Here is a 23,401-nt window from a genome sequence, read left to right as displayed (position 1 = left end):
AATATTTGTCCCGCCGCTCAATTTTCCGCTCTATAGCTGCTAGGCAAAGGAAGGTAAACCCAAGTGCGGAGACATTATGTACCCACAGCTGGAATCGATATCCGAAGCGAAATAATTAGCAAGTGCATGTATATTATAGTTGTATGTATATGAAGGGAAGGTCCCTAGAGCGTTGTGGCTGTATATCGAGATAGTGCTTTATGGTGTACACAAATGCCCCTAATTTGGCGATGCGTGTCTCAGTCAGCCAACAGGTAAACGCCGCGAAGCACCAACACACAACTCACGTGTGTTTTCCCAGAGTGCCGGGCCATATTACTTTCCACCCCCCCTACAGAGGTGAACAAACAGCCCTTGCTCACTACATAATACAATCGGCGTCGGCACACAATGCCCAAACCCTCGACGCTGTTTAATTTTGAGCCGAAAAGCGCTCGTTTTGGTGGAAAAGTGTCGCGTTTCTCTCGCAGCACCTGCCACTCGCTTTTTAATTTCGCGCATGGGGTGTTTCTACCCCTTATTGTGCCGCAAATTGCGCGCTGCACCTTTGTTTTGCCAGGTTTCGCGCTTGGAAAATTAAATATGAGAGGAAATACAAAATGTGTTAAATATAAGGGAAAAGCAAATTGCTTTACACAGAAGATCTTATACAAGATGACAAATTTTTGAAATTAATTTCGAACAAGAAATATAATTTTTTAGATCTTAAGTGGAATTTTGCAGAATACTCACAATTTTAAGTAATTCAAATAATATTCTATGCAAAACACTTTAAGATTATGACAATAAAACTTGATACACATAAAAAGTTGTCTCAAAACTTAAACATTGAAATATAAAAAGGCAAAAAGATTTGTTTTGGAAAAGTTTTCATTTCAAATAGCGTCCGCTGAGCAAAATTCCAGTCTCTGTTAAGAAAAGTTTTAAAAATTTCTGATTCTCTTGAAAAATACTTGTTGTCACGCTATTAATTTGTCTCCGCCTCGTGGTTGTTTATTTTTTTGCTTCAAGGCGAGAAAAGCTCGCAAGCCTCCCAATAATTCAAGATAGGACGAAAGCAGAGAGCAAACAAGGGGAGTTTTCAGCCTTCTAAAAGCCACGCTCTTTTCTTGCTCTGTGACTCACTTTGTGCCGCCTGCAAATTGTGACAAAAAGCGATTTTTCATCCTCGCGTTGAAGTCACGAAAACGGGCCATATTTCACGCCGTTGTGTGTTAACTGCGCTCGACTTAATTAATTTTTTCAGCTAAAAATCGATTGTCTAAAATTAGCTTGAAATTCTTTTAAAATATTACGAGTTTTCTTTGAAACGCAACGGAGCGGAGCTCTTTGATTGTCAGAGCGGCTGCTGGCGTGTGTTTTGAACTTGAAGCACAACAAAGTAAATAAATTCCGGCGTGGCAGGTGCGTCGGGACACAACAAACCAAGAGAAGAGAGGAGAGGAGGGATAAAATAAAAAAAGCAGCTCGCTTGCCAGGTCGTTCTGGCCGAAAATCTCGTTCAAAATTCATAAGCAATCTGTTGAATCGCAAATGTATCCTGCAAATCGAGTTTTGCTGCTCTCCTGGCATGCAGGAGAGGCAGCTTTTTAAATCACGATTTGAAACAATCCAAAAATTGAACCAGTCACGTTTGTTTATCACAACAAAATGATCAAAATTGTTGAGGATCGTTGCTTTTTCTAAGTCAAAAGTTGTTAAAAATATTATTTACCTTCAAAATTAAATCAATTTTCAAGAATTTCCAGACAAATTCAAAATAGAAATACCAATGAACATAATTGCTGTGTGTGTTTTTTGCAATAATTATTATATATACTTCAAAAATCGGTAGATTTTACTGTTTTAAATATTGATTGTACATTATAAAATGGCAATATGTATTTTTTAATTGATAAAACTGACCTTGATCCAGTAGGGAAGGTAGTAGCCGGAGCAGGAAGCGAGAGCCGAGATCAGTGATAGGAAGGCCCAGAGAATGCCGATGCCCGTGAGCGAGGTGGCCATGCTGTCGCGGCTGTGAATGTACGCCGTGCTGCGATCCTCTCGACTCGCGGGTCGTCTCTCGACTGACTCACTCAAGCCGCGTGGACCGCTCGGCTCGCTCGCTTGCCAGATGAGGAGCGCCCGCCCGACCGACCAATGTTGGTCGCGGCACATTCACAACCACAGGGCCCGATGGGTCGCCTAGGTGCGGTACCCATCAGAGGCGTACAATGATACACGACCAGCATCCCTATTATTAGAGATTATTTATATAAGCGTGTATGCTATGCAGGGAAAAGGTGAACAGAAAGTTTCCACAGTGAATATTTTTAGTCACACTAACTATGGGGGACTTTTCTTGTATAGCAATCCTGCGCCCTGTTAATTTTTTAATCTGGCACTTTTTGTTGTAATTATTTTTATATTTATTCCAAAAAAAGTAGAATGTTTCACATGTTCTTGAATTCTTTAAAAACCTGTTAAAGATTATAAATGAATTAAAAAAATTGATAAATTCAAATCGTTTTTGCATAAAACCAACAAGATGTGTTATTGAAACACTGATTTTGAACACATGAGTGTGAATTTTCTTACAGCCTTAGGTAACTCAGAAAGAACATTATTTACGTTTGCCCACTTTGTTTCTAAAAATAAAACCTAAAAGTTTTTATTGCATTAGGAATTGTAAAGTAGCTAAATATATACACAGATGAGGTTTTTTCGCCTAAATTTTATTAGATAATTAATGTAAATTAGTATTCCAGAGGGTGAATTTGGCTAATAGCTGTTCTAGAGTCTCCAAGGTTAGTGCCCAGATTGTCTACCAACTTTTCATCAAAATAGTAGTGTCCCGCGCCTCAAATACAAAGCTTTTGTTCGCTTTTGTTAAGGAATTTTCCGTTTACTGAGAGGATTGAAAATTAGAGTGTTGTCAAATCTGAAAAAAAAATATACAATTTAAATTTAATCCCTTCTGTATTTCTTCTTTTTTTAATTTAAGTTTTGCCAAATTTTAAGACTGTGAATTTCTTCACACTCTTTTACATGTTAGAATTTTTGTAAAAGTTTCAATTATTTGTCTTTGCTACATCTGAATGCGCCACTGACTAATAATCATATACAGGCTATTTGACGTAGCTGAAGAGAGGTTCTCTTCTTTGAGCCTTGTGAGCATTAAAAGGCAAAGGCGCTGTGTGTGTGTGAAGTGTAATGTGCCCTCGCGATTGTTGGTGGGTGAGAATAAACATAGCCGCCTCACCCATTACGGCTCGTAAATGCAATGGGATGACATAAACAGGAAGCATCTTCGCGCGGCCAACACTCACCGTGAAGGCATCTGGCTAATTCAATTTGGAGTTGTATTTTTTAGGCGAAGAATTTATCTTTAACCAGGGGGAGTTTCATTACATGCTCACAAGTCCAGTGGTTTTTATGCGTTTTCGCCACAAACATCAGCTTTTTTGTTTGCTTGCAGTAAAAAAACGTTTTTATTTTCGCGAGGATAGGGGTGCCTCAAGCTGGGAGACGCAAAGTAATTTCAAGGTTGGCTTGGTTCATATACTCTGTCTCACTCTGTTTTTCACAAGCTGGGGACATCATTTGACAACCTCAAAATAATAATTCCCTCAGAAAAGCGTTTTATGCCCCCTTTCCCCTTTTCAAGCAGAACAGAGAGCTTCTGAAAGTGTATATGCGCAGCTATAGCAATAAAAACTAACGATAGACTTGCGGTTTATTTTTGTTTTAGGGTATTAAAGAATTATTTTATTTTCACACACTTTTTTTTGTATAAAATAACCCTTCATTTTTATATCACTAAATTTTTCCTCTCTTGACTGCGGATATTTGAGCGAGGATTGTGAAGATAGGGTGTAATTGAGATATGATGAGAGAAAAAATGTCTCCTGGCAGAATTCCTCCCACGAGGCATTGCGAAATGAAGCACCTGAGTAAATACACACATTTTATATTATGCCTCTGGCGGCTCCCTACAGATTATATATGCTTGAAATGGAAAATGGAAGCGTAAAAATATAATAAATGCTTCTGACATGCACAGCTCCCGACAATCATTTTAATCGCGGCGTTTCAAATTCACATCAAATTCTCGCAAACCAAAATGTGCGAAATTCCGTCTCTTGCGCAGAGTGTATTAATATGCGTTTTCCTCATGGGAGGCAGAAAACTGTAGTGGAAATCTCTCATTTTTAACCCTTTTATGAGAACATTGAAACAACTCTACGTGCTCTAATTTCTCGCTAAATATGCAACCGAGCTACTCCCTCGGAAATGGATTTTAATTCCACACGCATACGGCACTGCAAAAAGTAAGGTTCGTATTGTCTGGTGAAAAGCGTGTTGTTAAAATTACACTGGAATGCTTTTTCCACCTCTGTGGATAAGCTGCAGCTATATCCTAGCATTTATCTTTGTGTAATTCAACGTAACTGCGCCGCGCGCGCAATTACTGCATAACAAAAAAATCGTTCTATTTTCTACGTCGAATCTGTTTTACAAGTGTTCAAGTTAAACAGAAAGGATGCTTTGAAACCCAGATACATTAAAATATTAAAAGCAAATTAGTTAATTTGTGTAAATAATAAAGAAAACGAACGTAAAATTTAAAAATTATAGTTTTTAAATTTGTATTGCTTTTAAAAATTTAATCCATATTATTTTTGCTAATGTCCTAGCTGTGATACAAAAATTTGTTCCAACTGTTCGTCAAAGCAATCTTATCTCTATTTTGAATACCAGGGCATACACAATTTTCACTTTATTTATTTTTATTTTTATTCAGTCCATATTTTCAAAGCACGACACTTGCTATTCGATTCGCGCCTTAAAAATATTGAAATTGAAGAAAACTTAAAAATACGAAAAAATGATGAGCTCCCATTCTTAATCATCAATATTTTAAATTAAAGAAATTTTGATCTTTAAATCAGCAAGAGTAGCTGAAAAATAAAATTTAAAAAAGCGAATTATCAGGAATTATCAAAGAACTATTTTTTGGCGCGCAAGTAGGAACTTTATGAAATCCTTCCGCGGCAGCTGTGATTGCGCGGGAAGCTCCACCTGCTCTCCGTGAGTGTCAAACAAACTCCCGAAATTTGTAATTATTTCGGGAAATTTGTTATTAAAAACCGAGACTGAAGTATTCTGGAGCTTCAAGATGACTTTGGAGATTTCTCCGACGCGCTACGCGCATTCTTCTGGCCACACCGACGTTTGTTTCAGTTCAGACGGCAGGTATGAAACAACAACAAGCAAGATTGACATATTGACAACTTTTAATTTTACTAGGCCAATTTCTGAAAATTAATACGTTCACAGATACATCCTGACATGCGGAACAGACTCGGACGTTAGAAAATGGTGCAGCATCGAGGACGACGACCCTCAGGCACTGGGCACCAAAAACATGAATGCGATTGCCGTCGTTTCTGTGGTTAGTTCTCATTTAAAAAAATACACACATTTTCTTACTTTTTAAACTTTTTTAGAAAGATAAAATCTACGTGTCTGGTGACGACAACAAGGTGGCGATTTACTCCCTGAAAGATATGACCAATGAAGGAATTTTAAGTCGAGCGTCTGCACCTGTTACATGTTTGTCGATCTCCTCAAATGGAAATACATTGGCCTCTGGAGGATGGTGCTATTTAAAAAATTCAAATATTACAATATTAAATTCAATTTTTTTAGTGATTTTAACATTCACGTGACTGACACCGAAACCTTCAAGGATTCTCTCTTCACGGGCCACACAGCCCCAATTCTGTCTGTTGCTATTGACCCCAAAGGAGAATTTCTTGTAAAAACCGCAGCAAGATAATGTTAATGTCACTAATATTCAAATCGCAGGCCTCATCAAGTTGTGATGGTTCTGTTAGAATCTGGGAAATCTCTACCTGCCAGAAAGTGCAGTCGTGGACAAGTTGTTTCCCAAACTCAAATGATTTTCATGCTTCAACCACTTTGGCCAGAATGTCTTGGGAGCCAAAAAGTGGCAAAACTCTGGCAGTGCCTTACGAAGACTCAATCAAGCTGTACCAGCGAGGCACCTGGAATGAAATCATGAGCATTAAAAATCCAACTGTGGTCCAGGTTTTTCATTTCAATAATTTAAAAAACTTCTTTTATGTTCTAATCGGTTTTAAATTTCAGCCTTTCAGTATTGTGAGTTTCTCGCCCTGTGGTCGACTGTTGGTTGCCACTTCCAAAGGTGGAATCTGGTCTCTCTTTGATTCCGCCTCTGGGTACAAACTGATCGCGACTGAGAAAAATCTCAGAGGAACCAATGTGACAGGCTTGGCTTGGAAGCCAAAGGAAAAGTCCCTTGCCTTTTGTAACTTTGAAGGGGATTTAGGAATAGTCACCATCAGCCTTCCTGATGATGACACTCCCCCTGCAGTTGAAATTGTGATTAAATTTATATTTATAATTGGCAAGATTTAACTTTTTTCCATCATAGCCCGAGCCAGTTATTGTTGATAACGGAATTGAAGATGGAATCACTTCTGATTTTGAAATGGACGACTTTGAGGATAAATTACTTGAAGGAAGGGCACAGTCCCGAATGAGTGCTGCCACTGTTGATGGCTCTGTGATGACAGGTATTAAAAAATAATTAAGCATTGTGCTTAAAAAAATTAAAAACAAAAATTTTAGGTCAAGTGCCTGCAGTAAAAGTAGAGGCTTCCTATTTCATGCAAGAAGCATTTCAGCCGAGTGCTTGTCCAACCCATTTGCAACGTCGATTTATGGTTAATTTTTTTTCTTCATAACTTTGAAGTATAATTAAAATTTTCTTTTTATCAGGTTTACAACAATGTGGGAATTGTGATTTCTGTAACAGATGACTCGGACACGTCTACCATCGACGTCGAATTCCACAATATTAGTGTCCATCACAACTTTTCTCTGCCAAACATATTCGACCATTCACTGTGTGCCTTGACGGAGGAGGTTTTAGTCTTGTCCGGTCCGAAACAGGAATCCACAGAGAGCAGTAAGGTTGTTGTTCAGATGCTGCAAGGCGGCGACTCTTCCCGGGAGTGGATGGTTGACTTGCTGCCTGGAGAAGAAGCTGTTTGTGTGGCTGCCGGGCTCGGCTTTGTGGCTGTGGGTACGGATGAGGGAAGCGTGAGGCTCTTCTCCATTGGAGGAATGCAGCGAGATGTTATTTCTGTCGGGGGCAAAATTGTTAGCATGGCTGCCCTTGGAAAACAGTTGATGGTCATTTTCCACGCTGGTTTAGGTAAATTAAAGATATAAATTAAACATATAAAATATAATTAAAAATTCTGGATATAAAAAAAAAATAATAATAATTTTAGGCACCAAAGCCCTTCAGAACTATGGCTATGTTGTTTACAGCATCAGAGACAACTCTGTTAGGTTTGCGAAGAGGCCTCAACACTTGACAGTTCCTGCGGGCTGCACACTCCGCTGGATTGGCTTTACTGACGAAGGCAATCCATGCTTTTTGGACTCCTCTGGGAAAATCCATGTCATATCCTCAAACAACGTTGCATACGTGCTGACAGACACAGAAAGGCTTGGGGTTAGTACTCTAATATTGAAACAAATTTTTGAAAATGATTTATTTCATTTTAATTTTTAGGAAAAGGGGGCCACTAGCCACTACTTTTTGATTGGTGTCAATGAAACTGAGATGAAATTCAGGGCCATTCTATGCAAGGGTGCCTATTATCCACCAATAGCCCCGCGACCAATTATGGGGGAGATCCTCATTCAGGTATCCTGTTGAAAAGTTCCCTTTATTCTTCATTACTAACATCACACTCTTTAGGCCCCTATTTGTGACAGTGATTCGGCCAAAGGCAAACTCGAGGAAGACTATGTTCGGACCAAAAGGGCAGCTTACTCATCAAAATGTATTGATCCCAGCACAGGAATGCCAAAGGACGACGACTATGCTGTTCTCAGCAACGTCAAGTCTTTCAACACCACTTTGCTCAAAATATTTGCTGTATGTTGATTTTTTAGGTTTTATTCCATTTTAAATAATAATTTTTTTCCAATTCAGATGGCTTGTATTGCTGATATGGATACCAGAGCTTATGACATTTACAAATTGATGACGGCTGCAGAGTGGAGAGTCAAAGCCAGGCAATATGCCCACAGCAAAAACAAAAGTAGATTACTTGAGAGACTAGAAGACTTTGTGGATCAACCGGAATCAGAGGAAGAGCCTGAAATGTAAACATTAAATAAATAATTTTTATACTAATTTTAATTTCTCTGGTTTATAGAGTTGAGGAATCACAAGAAATTGAGCCAAGGTACAAAATCCTCAGTAGGATTAACAGCACTGAATCATTTGGTAGTGGCAAAGAGACCATCGAACCAATGAAAAGTATTTTACTAGGAAAAACTTTGCATTGTTACTTATTTCAAATTTCAGTGAGCAAATTGAAACGAGCTTTGTCTTCGCAGAGAAGTTTTGAGATGTTCAGCACTCCGACTCAAAACGGAGGCAACCCTTTCAAGAAAAATGCACCTAAACCACCTCTGAGCGAGACTTTGCTGAGCAAAAACTCATTCATTGAAGAAGATGCAGAAGTAAATTAAGCCTTTTGGTCTTACTTAGCTTATATTTTATTAACACTTGATTTTTTTTGTCCAGTTTTCTCGCTCGGCCACCCCAGACAGCTTGCAAATGGATTCTTCCGATGTCAGTTCGAAGCATATGTCTGATTTTTCAGAGCAATCTCGAACCTCACTAGATACAAACAGTGTTGCTCTGGAAAGTCCTAAAGTTGTAGAGGAAGCCAAAGCAAAAGAGAATGGAAGCGCTGTAGATGGATTCAAAAAATGGTTTGAAAATAACAAGTCCAACCTACAGGCAGAATTTCCTGGGATGAAATTGGCTGATCTAAAAAAAGAGGCCATCAAAAAGTTCAAGGTATTATCAAATTATATTTGTTTAAAAAATAAAATAATGAATTTGTGTAAGGCTGCCAACAAACCTGCGGGCAAGAAACGCGGAGCTTTAGGGAAACAGGAAGAGCCCCAACCAAAAAAATTTGCTATGAAGAAACTTGATGCCTTTTTGTTTAAGAAGAAGGATGTTCCGAAGGAACCAGAATCAGTAGAAACACCAGTGGAAACTTTAGACAAGGAAGAAAACACTCAGTTTGAAAGTGAAACTCCAGAAAATGATTCTCAAAACTTAACCTTGGTCGAAGATACTCCAGAAAATTAGAATTTATATTATACACCCTCTTGATCACTCTCCAATCTTTATAATTCATAATTTTATTTTCTTAAAATAAATTTTAGATAATGATGTAAATTGCTAAATATTTATGCTAAAACGTTTATCTAGTAATTTTTAATGAACCTAAACATCTTGGTCAACGTCCTATTATTGTGTTTATCGCCGTCTCGTCCACTGTGACCATTGAACTTTGTCTTCCTTTCTTCAATATGTATTTTTGTCTCTATTTGAATCTGATGGTGCTTTTTGTCAGCCTCTGATTGGTCGCGCTAGTCACGTGATCCAAAGTCACGAGGCGTGGTGTACAAAGAGAGGTCACGAGGGTTTTCTTGCGGCTTGACGTTTTGTCATTGCCTCCGTTTGTTTTACCAAGAAATCGCAGTTTGTGGCATCCATTCTACTAAGCAGGTAATTCTTTTACTAAATTTAAGCACGCAATTGCAAAAAAGACCATTGATCCAATTTGTCAGGAGATTGGTAGATGATTCCTCAACGTAATTTAGATTAAAATACATCATCATCGACTTCTGACTATTTTTGCCAAGTTCGCAAATCTAGCAATTTGCGTCGTTTGGTTTTCACTATTGTTTCGTAATAAATATTTCTTATCCAGATCAATCAGAGCAAAAACTATACTTTTTTGTTTTCGCTAGGACTGATAATTTTTTATAATTTTCAGCAGGATAATTCAACCAAAATAATATGTTGTGGCTATTTCTTGTGGCTCTTATCGGAGCTTCGGCTGTAGCGGACGATCCTCATCCATTGTCGGAGGACTACATTAATTACATCAATTCCATTCAAACTACTTGGAAAGTGAGTAATTCTATTATGATTATTAATTTTTTTAATTCAATATAATATTATTTTTATTTTGTTTATTAAAAATTTAGATATTTGTCTATATTTTGTTATGTAAACAGCGGTTTTTAATTAAATAATAAAATGCATTTTAGATAAATCAATAATAATAATTCAATTTCAGGCTGGAAGGAATTTCCACGAGCATGTGTCCATGAAATACATCACCCGACTGATGGGAGTTCATCCTGACTCGAAATCCTACACCTTACCTGCAAAGGAGCACCTGGTCGGCAGCACTGGTTACTCTGATCTTCCTGAAAACTTTGATGCTAGGGAGGAATGGCCTCACTGCCCAACCCTCAGGGAAGTTCGTGACCAAGGATCTTGTGGATCTTGCTGGGTATAAAAATTATAAAAAAAATTATTTGAATAAACTATATTATTAATTAATTTGCAACTATTTAGGCTTTCGGAGCCGTCGAAGCCATTTCTGACCGAGTCTGCATTCACTCAAATGGAACCCTGAACGTCCACATCTCCTCCGAAGACCTGTTGTCCTGCTGCCACCTGTGTGGTTTCGGCTGCAACGGTGGATTCCCAGGAGCAGCCTGGCGTTACTGGGTGCACAAGGGTCTTGTCAGCGGAGGCCTTTATGGTTCAAAACAAGTAATTTAAATTCATTATTAAAATAAAACAAATTTATTCTAACTTTATTTAAAGGGTTGCCAACCCTACGCTATTGCCCCCTGTGAGCACCATGTCAATGGATCCAGGCCTGCTTGCGAGGAAGGTGGACGAACTCCGAAGTGCCAGAAGAAGTGCGAGGCTGGCTATGATGTCCCATACAACAAAGACCTCCACTTTGGTAGGTGTTATTATTGGTAATAGAATTTTTAAATATTAAATTTAATTTATATTAGGCAAAACTTCCTACTCGATCGAGAACAATATCGAGCAGATCCAGCGTGAAATCATGACCAATGGACCCGTCGAAGGCGCCTTCACCGTTTACCACGACTTCCTTTCTTACAAATCTGGTTAGTATTTTCTACAGAGACTAATTATAAATGATAATAATTGAAATTTTGCTCAGGAGTATACCAGCACGTGACTGGATCGGCCCTTGGAGGCCATGCCATCAAAATCCTGGGCTGGGGTGTTGAGAACGGAACCCCTTACTGGCTGGTGGCCAACTCATGGAACAACGATTGGGGCGATGGTGGATTCTTCAAGATCCTCAGGGGCCAAGACCACTGTGGCATTGAAAGCCAAATTTCTGCTGGCATTCCTGCCTAAGTAAATTAATCAAGGAGGGAGTAAAAAAAATGACGAATTTTGTATGGTAAATATTTTCTAAAAGACATAGCTAATAAGCCAGATAATAATTATGTGAAGTTTGCATAGGTTGTCGATTCAATTTGATCTGTGGAAATAATTCTGATAATTGAATAAACTTAATGATATATTTGCTCAAAAAGAAATTTAATTTGAATTATGCCGAGCTATACCAAGTTTACGAAATGTAAGAAATGTTTTAATCAGTTTTTTTAATATAAATCATAGCATCAAAAATCTGAAATTAAAATCAAAAATATTTCTGGATTTTTTTGCAATCTAAATATATTTGGTAATTAAAAAATTTATAAAGAAAAAAAAAATTTTATCTTTTCCAAAATGTTTTTTAAATACAACCTAAATATTTATGAGGTACATTGCACGTTGAGAGGCTAAGAGGCGAGCTCTCTCGCCAGCATCCTTCCCACCTTATTCCCCCACTTTCGCCGCCACAAGCGAAGCAACTTGTTCTTCAGCTCGCACGCCTACTAGCCAAACTTGAGCAGTCGGCTCGCTGGCGAACGGACCCGCGTCCCGCACTCGCGCCCCTGCTCTTTTCGGCCCGATTTGCGGCCGACGTCGACTTTGCCAGCCCATCCAACGCCACCTGCGACCTTTTTCACCTTCGCCCCTGCCGGTGCTTCGCAGGTAAGCCGCATTTCGGCCCCGTTGACCGCGAATTCGCGATTTTCGGTGTCAGGTGCATCTCGGCGGCGACACGCGAAATTTCACTTTCGGAGAAAAATCACGCCGCGCGCGCGTTTGTTTGACCGGCAAGGTTGCAGCGCAGCTTGCCTTATTTGCACTTCTTGCTGGCGAGCCTTTTAAAAACCTCTGTTTGAAATAATGCAATACAATTTTTATTGCACAACCCTTTCACACCTGTTCAGGTTTGCTTCATATTTGCTACTTTTAAATTAGTTTAAGAAAACATTGGAAAATTCAATGTTAAAAAATAAAAATAAATGATAATAACAAATTGTATTATCTACAGAATTTTAAATGATTTTGGGAAAACTTTTCAGTGAATTCATTTTTTCTGCAGTTACAAAAATGTAAATTTCATTTCTTGAAAAATTATTACAAAAATTACTATCTTATTATAAATATTTTGGAATTAGGTGCCTTTACAGTTTCTCGAAACAGCGATTGACGCCAATTGTGACTAAGATTCCGGCGTGTGATATTTATTTTTCATCCACCCTCTCACGCTTGGCTAATTTTAGAATCACGCGTTAGACAACAAATTGTGGACCAGAAATACCTCGCGCGCCAAACTCTGCCTGCTTGCTAGACTGCAAAATGCAAAGCACACACCGGTCTTGGATTTCCTATATTGAAAATTACATTTTACTATAGTCGTCGTCTCTATGAAATTTTACATATTTTTTTAACTTAAGATTTCTGAATGTGGACGAAATTTTAAAAAAGAGAGATTTGAAAATATATAATAGTTGATTTGAGTTATTAATATTAAATTTATTAGAATTTATGTAAATTTGATTGAGCTGATATGAGCTATTTTAAATATTAAATCATGATTAAAATTTCAAACAATCATAATACATCGACCGAAAAATTGTTTAAGTAATTTTTCCTGTTGCACAACAAGGTTTGACGAGAGGGCAGAGCGCGCGCCAGCACCCGCCCCATCTGCGAACACTGCAATTAAATTTAGTCCCGCTGTCTGCGGCTATTTTTGCCCTCTGATTATTTTTGCAACTCAAACTGCCTGCAGTAATTCAAAGTTCTCTGAATATTTCTTTTAAGCTCATCCCTGGCGTAACCTTGACTCGTTTAAATTTGACCCAAATATTAATAGTTTCATAATCTTGTCAAAGAGGGGACAAAAATAAAATTTGAGTTATTTTTGAGGTATCAATTTTTATAGCTCATTGTGCGGCCAGCAAGGCTGAATGTGCCAAAATGTTTGTCGCTTATTTTTATTGCTTTATTATAAAGCGATCCGCAGCTGTTTAAAATTCCGTCATTGTCTCAACCACTAAATAACAAAACGGTGTCCGGAGCAATAAAGGACGTTTCTGATGAGACATTTATTGGCACGATTTCTTTGCAAGGTGTGCTGCGGGGTGGGTGGGAGAATCGATTTTGTGCCAGATGGAAAGTGGCGACCGCCAGGACTGACCTTTGCCGCTTGTCATACAATTTCTTTGTTGGCGAATTGATGGATCGCCGCAGCCCGATTTGGATAATGCGAGGTGAGCCAATCCGGCGGCGACGCTTTTAAATAAAAGTAACGCCAGCAGACCACCAGCTTGAGATTTCCTTCAGTGCATAATAGCGATCGGCAGTTGGCTTATTAGGAGGAAAATCTTGTTGAAATTACTAAAGGTCAACCTCCAAGGTGCATGAAAAGTAAAGGTCAAAATAAACATTTAGATTGAAATTTTTCTAAGAGAAAGCAATAAAATAAACATTTTCCGTTAAATTATAAATAAGGAGACCAAGAAAAGAAAGCAAATTAAAGCCAATGAATAATTATGAATTATGACTTATTTAAAGTACAACTATGAGCAAAAATAAAACGATGCCGATATTTGATCTCATCAGAAGAAGAAGAAGAAGAAGAAGGCATAATAAATCAAGTCTTTACAACAATAGGAGCAATTTTTTGCAAGGAAAACGATTGTTAAATTGGCCCAATTTTTTTTTTTTTTAAAAACTGAATTTGTTAGGTGTGATATTAAAAAAAATCTGATAATCTTTGCAATATGTTTCATGTCATTTTAAATTTATTACATATTTTAAAAAATTTTATAAAATAATTTCGCCGTTGTTACAAATTTTAATATTAATACAAAAAGAATTGTTTTTGAAACACTTTGAGTGGTGTAACTGGAAACCCTCTGCTCGTCTGCTCTCTTGTGTCACACCAAGCCCTCCATCTTTTGTATAGGTGCACCTGTTCTCCATTAAGTTCAAAGCCACGCAAAGCATTTCCACCCCCGATCCTGAAATAACCCCATCGAATTCCAAGTTTCTTCTCGTTCCGTCATTTCCAACACAAAAGCGTCCGGTGTTTTTCTTAAGAACACGCTTCATTTGAGCGTGGTGACTAACTGAGCAAGTCACAGACCGGCGGCGTACGTGTTTCTTTAAGGGTTAATTTTAGACTTATGTATATTTTTATTTGTGCCGATGCGGCTCCTTAGCGTTTGGAGCAACTCACTTGGCGTTCCATATTTTTATTTTTCCCACAAATTTTTTTCAGTCGGACAAAAGAAGAGAGTTGTTGCGACAGCAAGGATGATCCGATCGGGGGCGCCGAGTAATTTATGGGGCCACCATTTGCACACGCGAACGGATAAACGCGCGCCGGATTATTTATCTTCTCTGTCCGAGTTGCAATCCAAACACGCAGAATTGGGTCAGTTTTACGGTCGGACCCCGGCTTTTAACGACTTCTCGCATACGGCCATAATATCGTTCTGGCAAAAGGTCTTTAGATACTTTTGGGGGTTTGCGACCGTCTGGAAACTTGGGATATGGTTTGAACTTATTGACTGATCTGATCGGTTCATAAGGATCTCTTTGAACTAAAAAATAATTTTGGGGAGTATTATGAAAGTTTCTGATTCAGAACCATTTAATTTTGCATGTAAATGTACATAAATACGCTATGACCTGGAATTCCAAATTACAAAAACACGGTATTTAATGAATAATATTAAATTATAATAATAATACTTTTACCGTCAAAAATTTATTTAAAATTTAGATTGTTTTTATTATATTTTAAATAGTGCAATTATGAACCACAATATTGATTCATTAAAATGCAAAAATGTAAAAAAAATTTAAATATGTTAAAAAATATTTTTTTTTAAATAAATGATTATAATTTAAAAATAATTATATGTTTAAATAATATGTTAGTTCAAGATAATTATGATATAAAATAGTTTATTTAATAAAATTCTAAAAGTTTAATCCTAACTTAAATTTAATTGATACAATTGATAAATTAGTCACATAAACCTTTCAGCAACTGAGGGGCAAGGGAATTATTGATAAAAAATTGAATATTAAAAAAAAATGGAAACAAGAACTCCCTATATGCTATAATGCTGTGCAAATTCAGAGACATAGAAAATATCTGCGGTTTTGTTTTTCAAAAATTTTACAATGCAATCTTAACGATTTTAATTTTTAATCAACATGAATTCAGAAAAATCCATCTATGATATTTAAGAACTTTCTACTAGTAGTTTTTATTGATTCTTGTTTCTGGTGCTCTTTTCCCTTGCAAATTTATCTCTTGCGCTCAAAGTAAATTAAAGTTGGCACGCGGCTTGGCCGCTTGACGACCTCAACACATTACTTTGACTCATCGAAACCACGTTTGGCTCTCAAGTACTGAGAAAAGCTCTCGTTCCTGAGCAGCCGGACGCGTCTGTCGAGCTTGTCAGAAACGAAATGTCTGCTTGACCTTTTGATTGAAAATTGCTTGGTGGTGAGTGGGTGGGTGGGTGGCGGGGCGCCCAGGGGCGCCAGAGTCACTTCACATCATCAGAATTGCATGAGAGCTCTTTAGCTCATTATATTGCGCGCTTTTTGATATTTTTATTTGGGTCACGTGCCTTTACTTTTTTATTCTCCACGTTGTAATAATAAGAAGAAGTGTAGTCTTTTTTTATCGCCGAGGAACACGTCATTTCGCCTCATCTGCAAAGCCGTGGCGGTGTCAAAATTTAAATATGCATTATCTATGTGTGTGTTGCCCCATGCAGAGCTCTTTCATCTGCACCCGGGAGATGATAAATGGCCTAACTCAAGGCTCTCTATTCAGATAAAGTTAGAATAGATTTTCATTCTAGACATACTGCTTGGAAGAGACAAGTTGCTGCGTGATTCAAATATAAGAAGGAGTTCCCAATCTCAAGTATAATGAAAGATCACATTTAAATAAAGTTTGAAAGATGAAATGATGAAAAAATTTAATTATGATTTTTTCGCACATAATATAAATCAAAATTAAATTTTGTGCACTCTTCAGGCAACGCTTACAATAAATGTAATTTTTTCGAAATTTCAATTTATTTAACTTCATAATGGGCTAATAATAATTTATTATGAAATTAAGAGTTCTACTTTTTATTTTCAATAGTAAATTTTCTATGGCGTTGTGAAACGTGACTATGATTGTGAATGAGACAGGTTAGTTGATATTTTATTTACAAAAGTTCACATTTTAATTAGAAATCGCCATTCTCTCAAAACAATTTAATCTTTAAAATATGTACAAAAATACAGGCAAATAGCAACATTTTGAAGATGTCCAAGAGCGAGAATTTTGTTTATTACGACCTTTTAAGATCTAAAAAAGTTCAAAAATTTTTATGTCCATTAAGCTATAGTTTTAATTTTACTTCTAAAAATAAAAATTCTGACGATGATCAATCGTGGAAAATTTAAAAGTACCCCTAAAAAATTTTAATGTTTAGGAATTTTACCCAGAAAAATGAAAAGTTTGTCTGATCTCCTGCCTCATTTTACTATATACGTGGGTTGACGTTTTCAGTGTAGGCGTGCAAGCCAAGGTTTATTGCCTTTTTACAAGGAAACGTTGATTTAGTGAATGATCAGATTTCTACACAAAAACAACTTCATTGGAGTAAAAATTTGCTCTTTATCTTCTCATTTGTCCTTAGTTGAATATTTTTCCTTGTGAGTTCCATAAAAAGCAGCGCGTCGTTTGTCGAATTTTATTGTACCGTGTAATTAGCAATTATCTCGAATTAGCAGCTGCTCGTTTGTCAGTCAAGGCTGCGAGTGGCGCGCATATATGTAAATATCGGCTATTTAGGAGTGTATAAGAGAGTGAGTGGTAATTGTATAATTTTAAGTCACTCACTCACTCGCTTCATTCCGAGAAGCGACGAGTCAAGAGAGAGATGCTGTTTGTTGCGTTGCTCATTTGCATCATTTCTGTAGGTGTCGCGCCGAAGGTGACGTCACATTCTTTCAAGGCACGCACATGTGCTTTTTTTGCTTGAGACAGAAAAAAATTATAAATTAAAATTCATCATCTATTGTATATATGGATATAAGTAGAAGGAAAATTTTCTTTTTAAATCAATGTATGGAATTTAAATGCATTCATCAAGGTTGAAACCTTTTGCTGCATTGTTCATTTTATTTCATCTTTCTCTTTTTAAATCTCGTCAGATCAAACGAGTTTCAATTCAAAGCCGTCCAGTCTCTCTGGTGGGTGACCATTTATGGCAACACGCTTGACAGGGATTATTGCTCCGGAGGCATTGAGTGAAAAAAGTAGTGATCCAGTTCAAGGGTTAGAGGTCATTCATGATCCCTGAAGATTCCACCCACCAGGCACATTTAAAATTTTATGTAGTGCTGTTTACTGGTTTATTTTATGTCATTTCTTATTCGTTTTGAAAGTGGATGATTGCAAATTAAATAATTCTTACTGAAAAGATGTGCTACCAAAAACAATTTTTAATTTAGGCGTAGATTGTTATTGAGCCTTTCATATTCTTTCGTATTGTTTTCCGTAATTTATAATCTAAATTTGTTTGTTAAAGTTAGTAGAAAATATCTTCTAGAAAATTATTTTTTGAATCAGTGCATCAAATATATTTTAAAACAAAATTAAAACACTCATTTTTATCGCATTTTATTTTTAAAGAATTTGGAAAACGTACAGATAAAAAACTTTGTAATTTTTTAATTTCAAGTTCTAAAAAATCGTATTTCTTTACATTAAAGTTCTTTCATCAGTCGAACTACAAAAAATTGTTAGGGGCCGTTAATTTGCAGGCAAAGGAAAAAATTCGGTGACGTCACAATCGGTTGGCAGCTGCTGCTCCTTTTGCGCCGGCGGGACAGCAGAAGGAAGGCCCAAAAAAGCTGAGGTGTCTGACTGCGCGCGCGGTGACGTCGTCCAATTCGAATTACGCCACTCGCTCGTCCTCCGCGTGCTCGTGAGTTCGTTCTCCGCGGGCGGCACCCGTGGGTGGTGCGGTGATTCAAAGACAATCAAGGGAAAATATAAACAGGGAAATGAGTTAATTATTTCAGATACAATTATTCCAGTGTAGTTTGTTTTCGAGGTTATCAATTGGCTTTTAATATTTGTAGCATTCAAGATTAAAATTATTTAATTTAATTTGAAAGTTAGCTAAGTCTTCTTTGCATATATTTTCTTTGCAGAAAAAATGCAGTGAGAGATAAATTGCTATACATGTATCAACTTTATTTGTATAAGCTTTACCCACAATTATTCAAAAATTATATAAATGGGAGGAATTCTTATAGTGCTTTAAATTTGATTTGTCACTTTTAATTGTGTTTAATTTATAATTTTGGTTTTTAAAAATATGAAAAAACCTATATCAAAATAAAATTGAAAAAATATGCCAACTCGCAAATATTTAAATAATATTAAAACTTTATTTTAATATAAAATTCATTAAAAAAAACTATTATTAGTTTTTTCATCATTGTTCTTAACAAATCAAGTCACAATTAAGAAACTGGAACAAAAGCTTGAATATATTTCCATTTTTAAATAATAAACCCAATCAATAAATAATTTTGATTGAAGCATTTTGCTTACAATTAGATAAAGCCCGCATTCAGAATTTCAGACAGAGGTACTTATTTTTTTAGTTCTCGTTAACAACGCAAAGTTCATCAGCTGGAAATAACCATTCATAAATTTAATTATTCCCGCATATAACCACTCTGAAATCCCACCGAATTTATTCCAACTCGATAATTGCAGCTTTTGCATAAACCCTTTCATTTCTCGCATCCGCCCACTGTGAGCAGGCAATCCGAGAAGTGCGTTTGAAATCTCTTAAATCTCTTTAATTCCTGCATGTAAATGTATAATTCCGACGGGCGAACCAGAGACGAGTGAGATGGTGCAGCAGGTTGGTTGTGCGCTGCCCACGGACGGGTAATGCCGACCAGCTGCCCACGGTCTCACATTCCCTCACTTCACTTTTGCATCTCTCGAATTTAATTTCAAGGCGCGCCGCCGCGTGTACGATGATATACACGTCTCATTATTATTTTGCTTCCTCCGCAAGCAGAATATGAATTTCATTGATGCTTTTTGCATTCTGAATGAACGCGAGTGGCCGCGTGGGACGCCACCGACACAGCAATTTATTATTTTTAACTTATTGATTTGTTGTTTCAGACTGTGAAAAATGACGAGCATTCGCCAAACAACTACCACAACTTACACCACTAGTTCAGCGGCACATCCCTCTCTTTTGGACAATGGGTCACCAATGGACGGATCACTGGGTAAAAATTCATGGAATTAAACAATTTCCTTCGAATAAATATTAAAAAAAAATTGACATTTTTTACATTGAAAGTAAATTGTCCTTTAATGACTCCGGCTCAAAATTGTGGAAATTTTTGGTGATTTAAATTTTTTAAATTATAATCTAGAAAATATAAATTTATAAATTTTTTACTACACAAATGCACATAAGAAATAAAGAAATCAATGACGTTAATGGTGACAAATTAAAAGTTTGTGATGAAAACTACTGAATAAACCTCCTAATTGTAGTTTAATTAAAAGAGTGAATTTTAAGTCATGCTTTGGTTGCCGAATATTATGTTTTTATGAAATTGAATTATTCTTCTTTTGGCCATACTTGAAACTTGAATTTTAATGTGATTAAATTCCAACCACACAACTAATTATTCATAAAGAGAGCATAAAAAATTTATTTTTGGAGAAGAATGGGAAAAAAATTTATATTTGTGCCAATTTTTGTTAGCCAACAGATACTTTAATGTCCATTATTTTATTAAAATTTATTTAAAGAAAATTTTCATTTGTCTGAATTTTTTACTATTTCACTGTTAATTTTTTTTTTTATTATTTTTTTGCAACAAAAACTGTTAGTTTCACATCAAAGTTCACTAAAATTTCATGCCCCTCTTATCTACCTTGCATTTCCTGTTTTGTTACTTTCTAACCCTATTGTGACCTTTTGCATTGCAGATTTGCTGCTGGAAGATCTGCAGAGCAGCGTGTCGCGACCCGGCTCTTCACTGGGCAACTCTTTGACCAACGGCCACGTGACCACGACCACAACCACAAAGCGCCAGCACTACGGGCACAGCCAGCAGCAGCCGCCGCAACAGCAACACGCCGGCGGGATCCAGTATTTGCAGCCGATGAACTCGACCACTGTGGTCAGCGAGAGAGCCTCCAGCCCGCACACGCTCTCCTCCTACAAGACCTACCAGTATCAGTATCACTCCTCATCTGGATCGGCCCCCCAAGGTGAATCATTATTGAACTTTTGCAAATCAGAGAGAAAGTATATAAAATAAAAATGAGAAAGTTACTTTCAATTTTAATAAAAGAATGTTTACTTAGCAACATTTTTTGCTAAATGAATTAAAAATAAAATTAAAATTTTTACTTTTTTTATCAAGGCCCAACAATGGTCCTTCATTAATGTTATTATTTATATATTTTTTTCAAGAATACAAATTTAAAAAATTTAAAATAAATATACACATTTTTTTTTTAAATTTTTATTCATAAAACGTTTCCAGAAATAACTTAAATTACATCTTAACATGCAAATTCAGATGGCGGTCACCAGCACTCGTCTCAACAGTATCAGTATCAGCAGCGCAGTCCGTCTCCCCAGCGAGAAGTGCCGGACACCCGACTTCGGCAAAACCTGAACGAACTGGACAGTCTCCTGGTTGACCTGCATCACGCACAGCAGTCAACCCCTCTGGAGCCCAACGAGCTCACCTCGGCCCAGCATGTGAGTCGCGTCGTCCGGACCTTCCAGCAGCAACAGCAGGTGGACAACCACACATATGGCACTCCAAACACCATTCGCAGGGAGCTCCAGTACCCACCGTCGCCCAAACTTGAAAGGTCGTCCTCCCTGAGTCGAAGGGCACCTGCACCTGGTGGAAGTGTATTGAGGGCGCCGTCACCAACCAGACAGGTAGGCAAAGCGCAAAGCTAGTAATAAAAAAATTATTAATGCAAACAAAATGTAGAATTATTGAAATTAAAATTAGAATCAATTAAAATTTCTAGCTTTTGTATTAAGTGCAATTGTTATTCTATTTTTTTTTTTAAAGATTTTTAATAACATATTATTTTAATGAATTCAGCAGCAAAAGCTTTCTAAACTACAATTAAAAAAACTAAAAAGAAAATTCTAAAAAGAAAAACTTTTTAGGTACATTTTTAAAAATTTGTTGTAAATTAATTGATAAATTAATTATTATTTAAGGTGACCACAACAGTGAAAACGTACACGTACGAGATTCCCGCTGACCACAGTGCCCACGTCAAACCCGTCGTGTCCACTCCCATTGTTAACACATACTCGTACGAGATTCCGATTGACCAGCCCAAGCCAGACGACACAGTGATCACCTACAAGTACGCTGGCCTGCCGAAGCCTCGCGCCCTCGAAGCGCCGAAAGAACCTCCCTTGTTGGTCGACCGCCCTCCCAACTCGTACAGCCTCCACTACACATCCACCATGCAGGGTGAGCCGCCTCATAGACCCTTCCCGTCGCCAGCCATGACCCCACCACCCTCGGCAGAACCGCCGAAGAGACTCGAGGAACTCCTCGCATCATTTTCAGACACGGTAAATTTGAATTTTATTTTGTACATTATAAAAAAAATTCTTTAGGAAAATATTCCTTTTTTTATACTCTTTACGGACAAGATATTGCATAATTGACAACTTAAAAAAATTTGTGCTAATGGAAGCTATTTTTTTTTTTAATTCTTAACTATGAAAAAGTCCAGAACGTAAAGTAAATTTCAATTTTAAGATATTTTGGTTTTCAAAAGTTTTGGTGCCATTTAGCTAATTAAGAAAATTATTAATTTATTCAAACTTTTAAAGGTGGACACCAGTGACATGCACAATGAGAATCCTGTGCCAGCAGCCCCTCTCAAAGAGTACATGACCAACGAATTGCCCCTCGCCCCTCCTTCGCCAATCAGGCAGCGAAAAATTGAGCCTGAGAAGCCACCTGTGGTGCAGCTCTCGAAAAATATTTCTGGCCCTCCGGTTTACTACCCACCAGGCGTGGAAATGTTTGCCAAGAAAGACGAGCCCATCCATGTAAGATTATTTTTCCTCTTAAATATTTCATTTAATTTTAATAATATTCAAACAACTGTTGATTTTTGGTCCTATTTGCAGGCCAAAATGAAGGAAGGCGCTTCTTCAAAAGACGACGGCAAATCTTCAGGTGGTGGCGTCGCCGCCGTCCCCGTCTGTCTGCCCGTCTGCTGTGCCATGCCTTGCGTCATTATGTAACTTAAGAACATTCTAAGCTCTTTTATACCGCAAACAGAAGTACGGGATAATTCAGATGAGTGATGGTGCCATGAGTATATTATTTCAAATTAAGTTAAAAAGTCTTCATTTCACAATCTTCGTATATAACTAAATAAAAATACTTCCGCTCAAAATAGAAGTTTTGCATACTGAGTTCAAGTTTTAAGATTTTAAGAAGGTATTTGTTTACTAAAAAGTGCTCTGAAGTGTTCATTGGTGGTGACGTACGTTTTTGGCGTCACTGTGATGTAAAAAAAGAAGCTCTTGTGAAACTCGAACTGCGTTTCTGAACTAAAATTGAGAATTAGAATAAGGTCTACAAACACACACTCCTGCAAAGATGACTGTATTTTGCAGAGGTAAAGTTTAAAAATTTTTAATCTTATTGTTAATGAGATATAAATATAATATAATAAAATTAAAAAATAAAATTTGTAAATAACAAGTAAACAAGAAGGTGAATAAATTTAAGGCGCAGTATTATATTTTGTTTTATTTTGGAATTAATTTTGTTTGGCAACCGCTGAAAGCATTAAAAGGTTACATTTTAACATATCTTTACTTGACTTAGGAGATCTGCATATTATTATGCTGATATTATTTTTGCAAATATGCAACCTGCGCAACTTACATGTCAGAAAGTTGCCTAAAATTGATTTAAAGTTAATACTAA

At 37.0% G+C, this 23,401-nt stretch overlaps 4 protein-coding genes and 1 long non-coding RNA gene across 5 annotated transcripts in view; 3 read left to right on the top strand and 2 right to left on the bottom strand.

The window, feature by feature from the left end:
- LOC132192623 (LHFPL tetraspan subfamily member 6 protein-like) overlaps positions 1 to 2,059 on the bottom strand; it is a 33,392-nt gene extending 31,333 nt beyond the window's left edge. The window contains exon 1 of the mRNA XM_059612661.1: positions 1,906 to 2,059. Within this exon, the coding sequence (XP_059468644.1) occupies positions 1,906 to 2,007 (102 nt within the window). The 5' untranslated portion in view covers positions 2,008 to 2,059. The remainder of the gene's footprint in view (positions 1 to 1,905) is intronic.
- A 2,983-nt stretch (positions 2,060 to 5,042) lies between these two features.
- On the top strand, positions 5,043 to 9,345 carry LOC132192523 (WD repeat and HMG-box DNA-binding protein 1). Its single transcript, XM_059612519.1, has 17 exons — positions 5,043 to 5,238; positions 5,323 to 5,437; positions 5,493 to 5,644; positions 5,695 to 5,803; positions 5,854 to 6,096; positions 6,157 to 6,411; positions 6,464 to 6,605; positions 6,661 to 6,755; positions 6,811 to 7,249; positions 7,329 to 7,555; positions 7,616 to 7,750; positions 7,805 to 7,984; positions 8,042 to 8,214; positions 8,268 to 8,371; positions 8,420 to 8,577; positions 8,642 to 8,920; positions 8,972 to 9,345. The coding sequence occupies exons 1-17, from the start codon at positions 5,162 to 5,164 to the stop codon at positions 9,218 to 9,220; spliced, it is 3,132 nt and encodes a 1,043-aa protein (XP_059468502.1). The 5' UTR covers positions 5,043 to 5,161; the 3' UTR covers positions 9,221 to 9,345.
- On the bottom strand, positions 7,817 to 9,416 carry LOC132192525 (uncharacterized). The gene is made up of 4 exons (XR_009441342.1): positions 9,359 to 9,416; positions 9,193 to 9,256; positions 8,985 to 9,125; positions 7,817 to 8,890 (listed from the first exon to the last, which is right to left on the bottom strand). It is a non-coding gene; the product is annotated as an uncharacterized LOC132192525 (long non-coding RNA).
- Positions 9,417 to 9,504: 88 nt separating this feature from the next.
- On the top strand, positions 9,505 to 11,520 carry LOC132192524 (cathepsin B). The gene is made up of 7 exons (XM_059612520.1): positions 9,505 to 9,643; positions 9,915 to 10,051; positions 10,221 to 10,439; positions 10,505 to 10,705; positions 10,760 to 10,904; positions 10,960 to 11,076; positions 11,133 to 11,520. Exons 2-7 carry the CDS (start codon positions 9,938 to 9,940, stop codon positions 11,333 to 11,335), a joined length of 999 nt encoding a protein of 332 aa, XP_059468503.1. The 5' UTR covers positions 9,505 to 9,643; positions 9,915 to 9,937; the 3' UTR covers positions 11,336 to 11,520.
- Positions 11,521 to 11,858: 338 nt separating this feature from the next.
- Positions 11,859 to 22,836, top strand: LOC132205802 (uncharacterized). The gene is made up of 7 exons (XM_059635108.1): positions 11,859 to 12,022; positions 19,566 to 19,675; positions 20,391 to 20,675; positions 20,990 to 21,363; positions 21,658 to 22,023; positions 22,288 to 22,509; positions 22,591 to 22,836. The coding sequence occupies exons 2-7, from the start codon at positions 19,576 to 19,578 to the stop codon at positions 22,705 to 22,707; spliced, it is 1,464 nt and encodes a 487-aa protein (XP_059491091.1). The 5' UTR covers positions 11,859 to 12,022; positions 19,566 to 19,575; the 3' UTR covers positions 22,708 to 22,836.
- Positions 22,837 to 23,401: the final 565 nt, after the last annotated feature.

Source organism: Neocloeon triangulifer, unplaced genomic scaffold (genome assembly GCF_031216515.1).
Source record: "Neocloeon triangulifer isolate White Clay Creek 2 clone unplaced genomic scaffold, ASM3121651v1 ptg000003l, whole genome shotgun sequence".
Lineage (NCBI taxonomy): Eukaryota > Metazoa > Arthropoda > Insecta > Ephemeroptera > Baetidae > Neocloeon > Neocloeon triangulifer.
This window is presented reverse-complemented; position numbering and strand designations above follow the sequence as displayed.

Excerpts from the sequence above, each read along its gene's own strand:
- LOC132192523 (XM_059612519.1), top strand. The coding sequence starts at position 5,162 with ATGACTTTGGAGATTTCTCCGACGCGCTACGCGCATTCTTCTGGCCAC. Across the intron at positions 5,438-5,492 it reads CGATTGCCGTCGTTTCTGTG|AAAGATAAAATCTACGTGTC; the intron begins GTTAGTTCTCAT and ends AAACTTTTTTAG. Across the intron at positions 6,756-6,810 it reads ATTTGCAACGTCGATTTATG|GTTTACAACAATGTGGGAAT; the intron begins GTTAATTTTTTT and ends TCTTTTTATCAG.
- LOC132192524 (XM_059612520.1), top strand. The coding sequence starts at position 9,938 with ATGTTGTGGCTATTTCTTGTGGCTCTTATCGGAGCTTCGGCTGTAGCG. Across the intron at positions 10,052-10,220 it reads CCATTCAAACTACTTGGAAA|GCTGGAAGGAATTTCCACGA; the intron begins GTGAGTAATTCT and ends ATTCAATTTCAG. Across the intron at positions 11,077-11,132 it reads CTTCCTTTCTTACAAATCTG|GAGTATACCAGCACGTGACT; the intron begins GTTAGTATTTTC and ends AATTTTGCTCAG.
- LOC132205802 (XM_059635108.1), top strand. The coding sequence starts at position 19,576 with ATGACGAGCATTCGCCAAACAACTACCACAACTTACACCACTAGTTCA. Across the intron at positions 20,676-20,989 it reads ATCTGGATCGGCCCCCCAAG|ATGGCGGTCACCAGCACTCG; the intron begins GTGAATCATTAT and ends ATGCAAATTCAG. Across the intron at positions 21,364-21,657 it reads CGCCGTCACCAACCAGACAG|GTGACCACAACAGTGAAAAC; the intron begins GTAGGCAAAGCG and ends TTATTATTTAAG.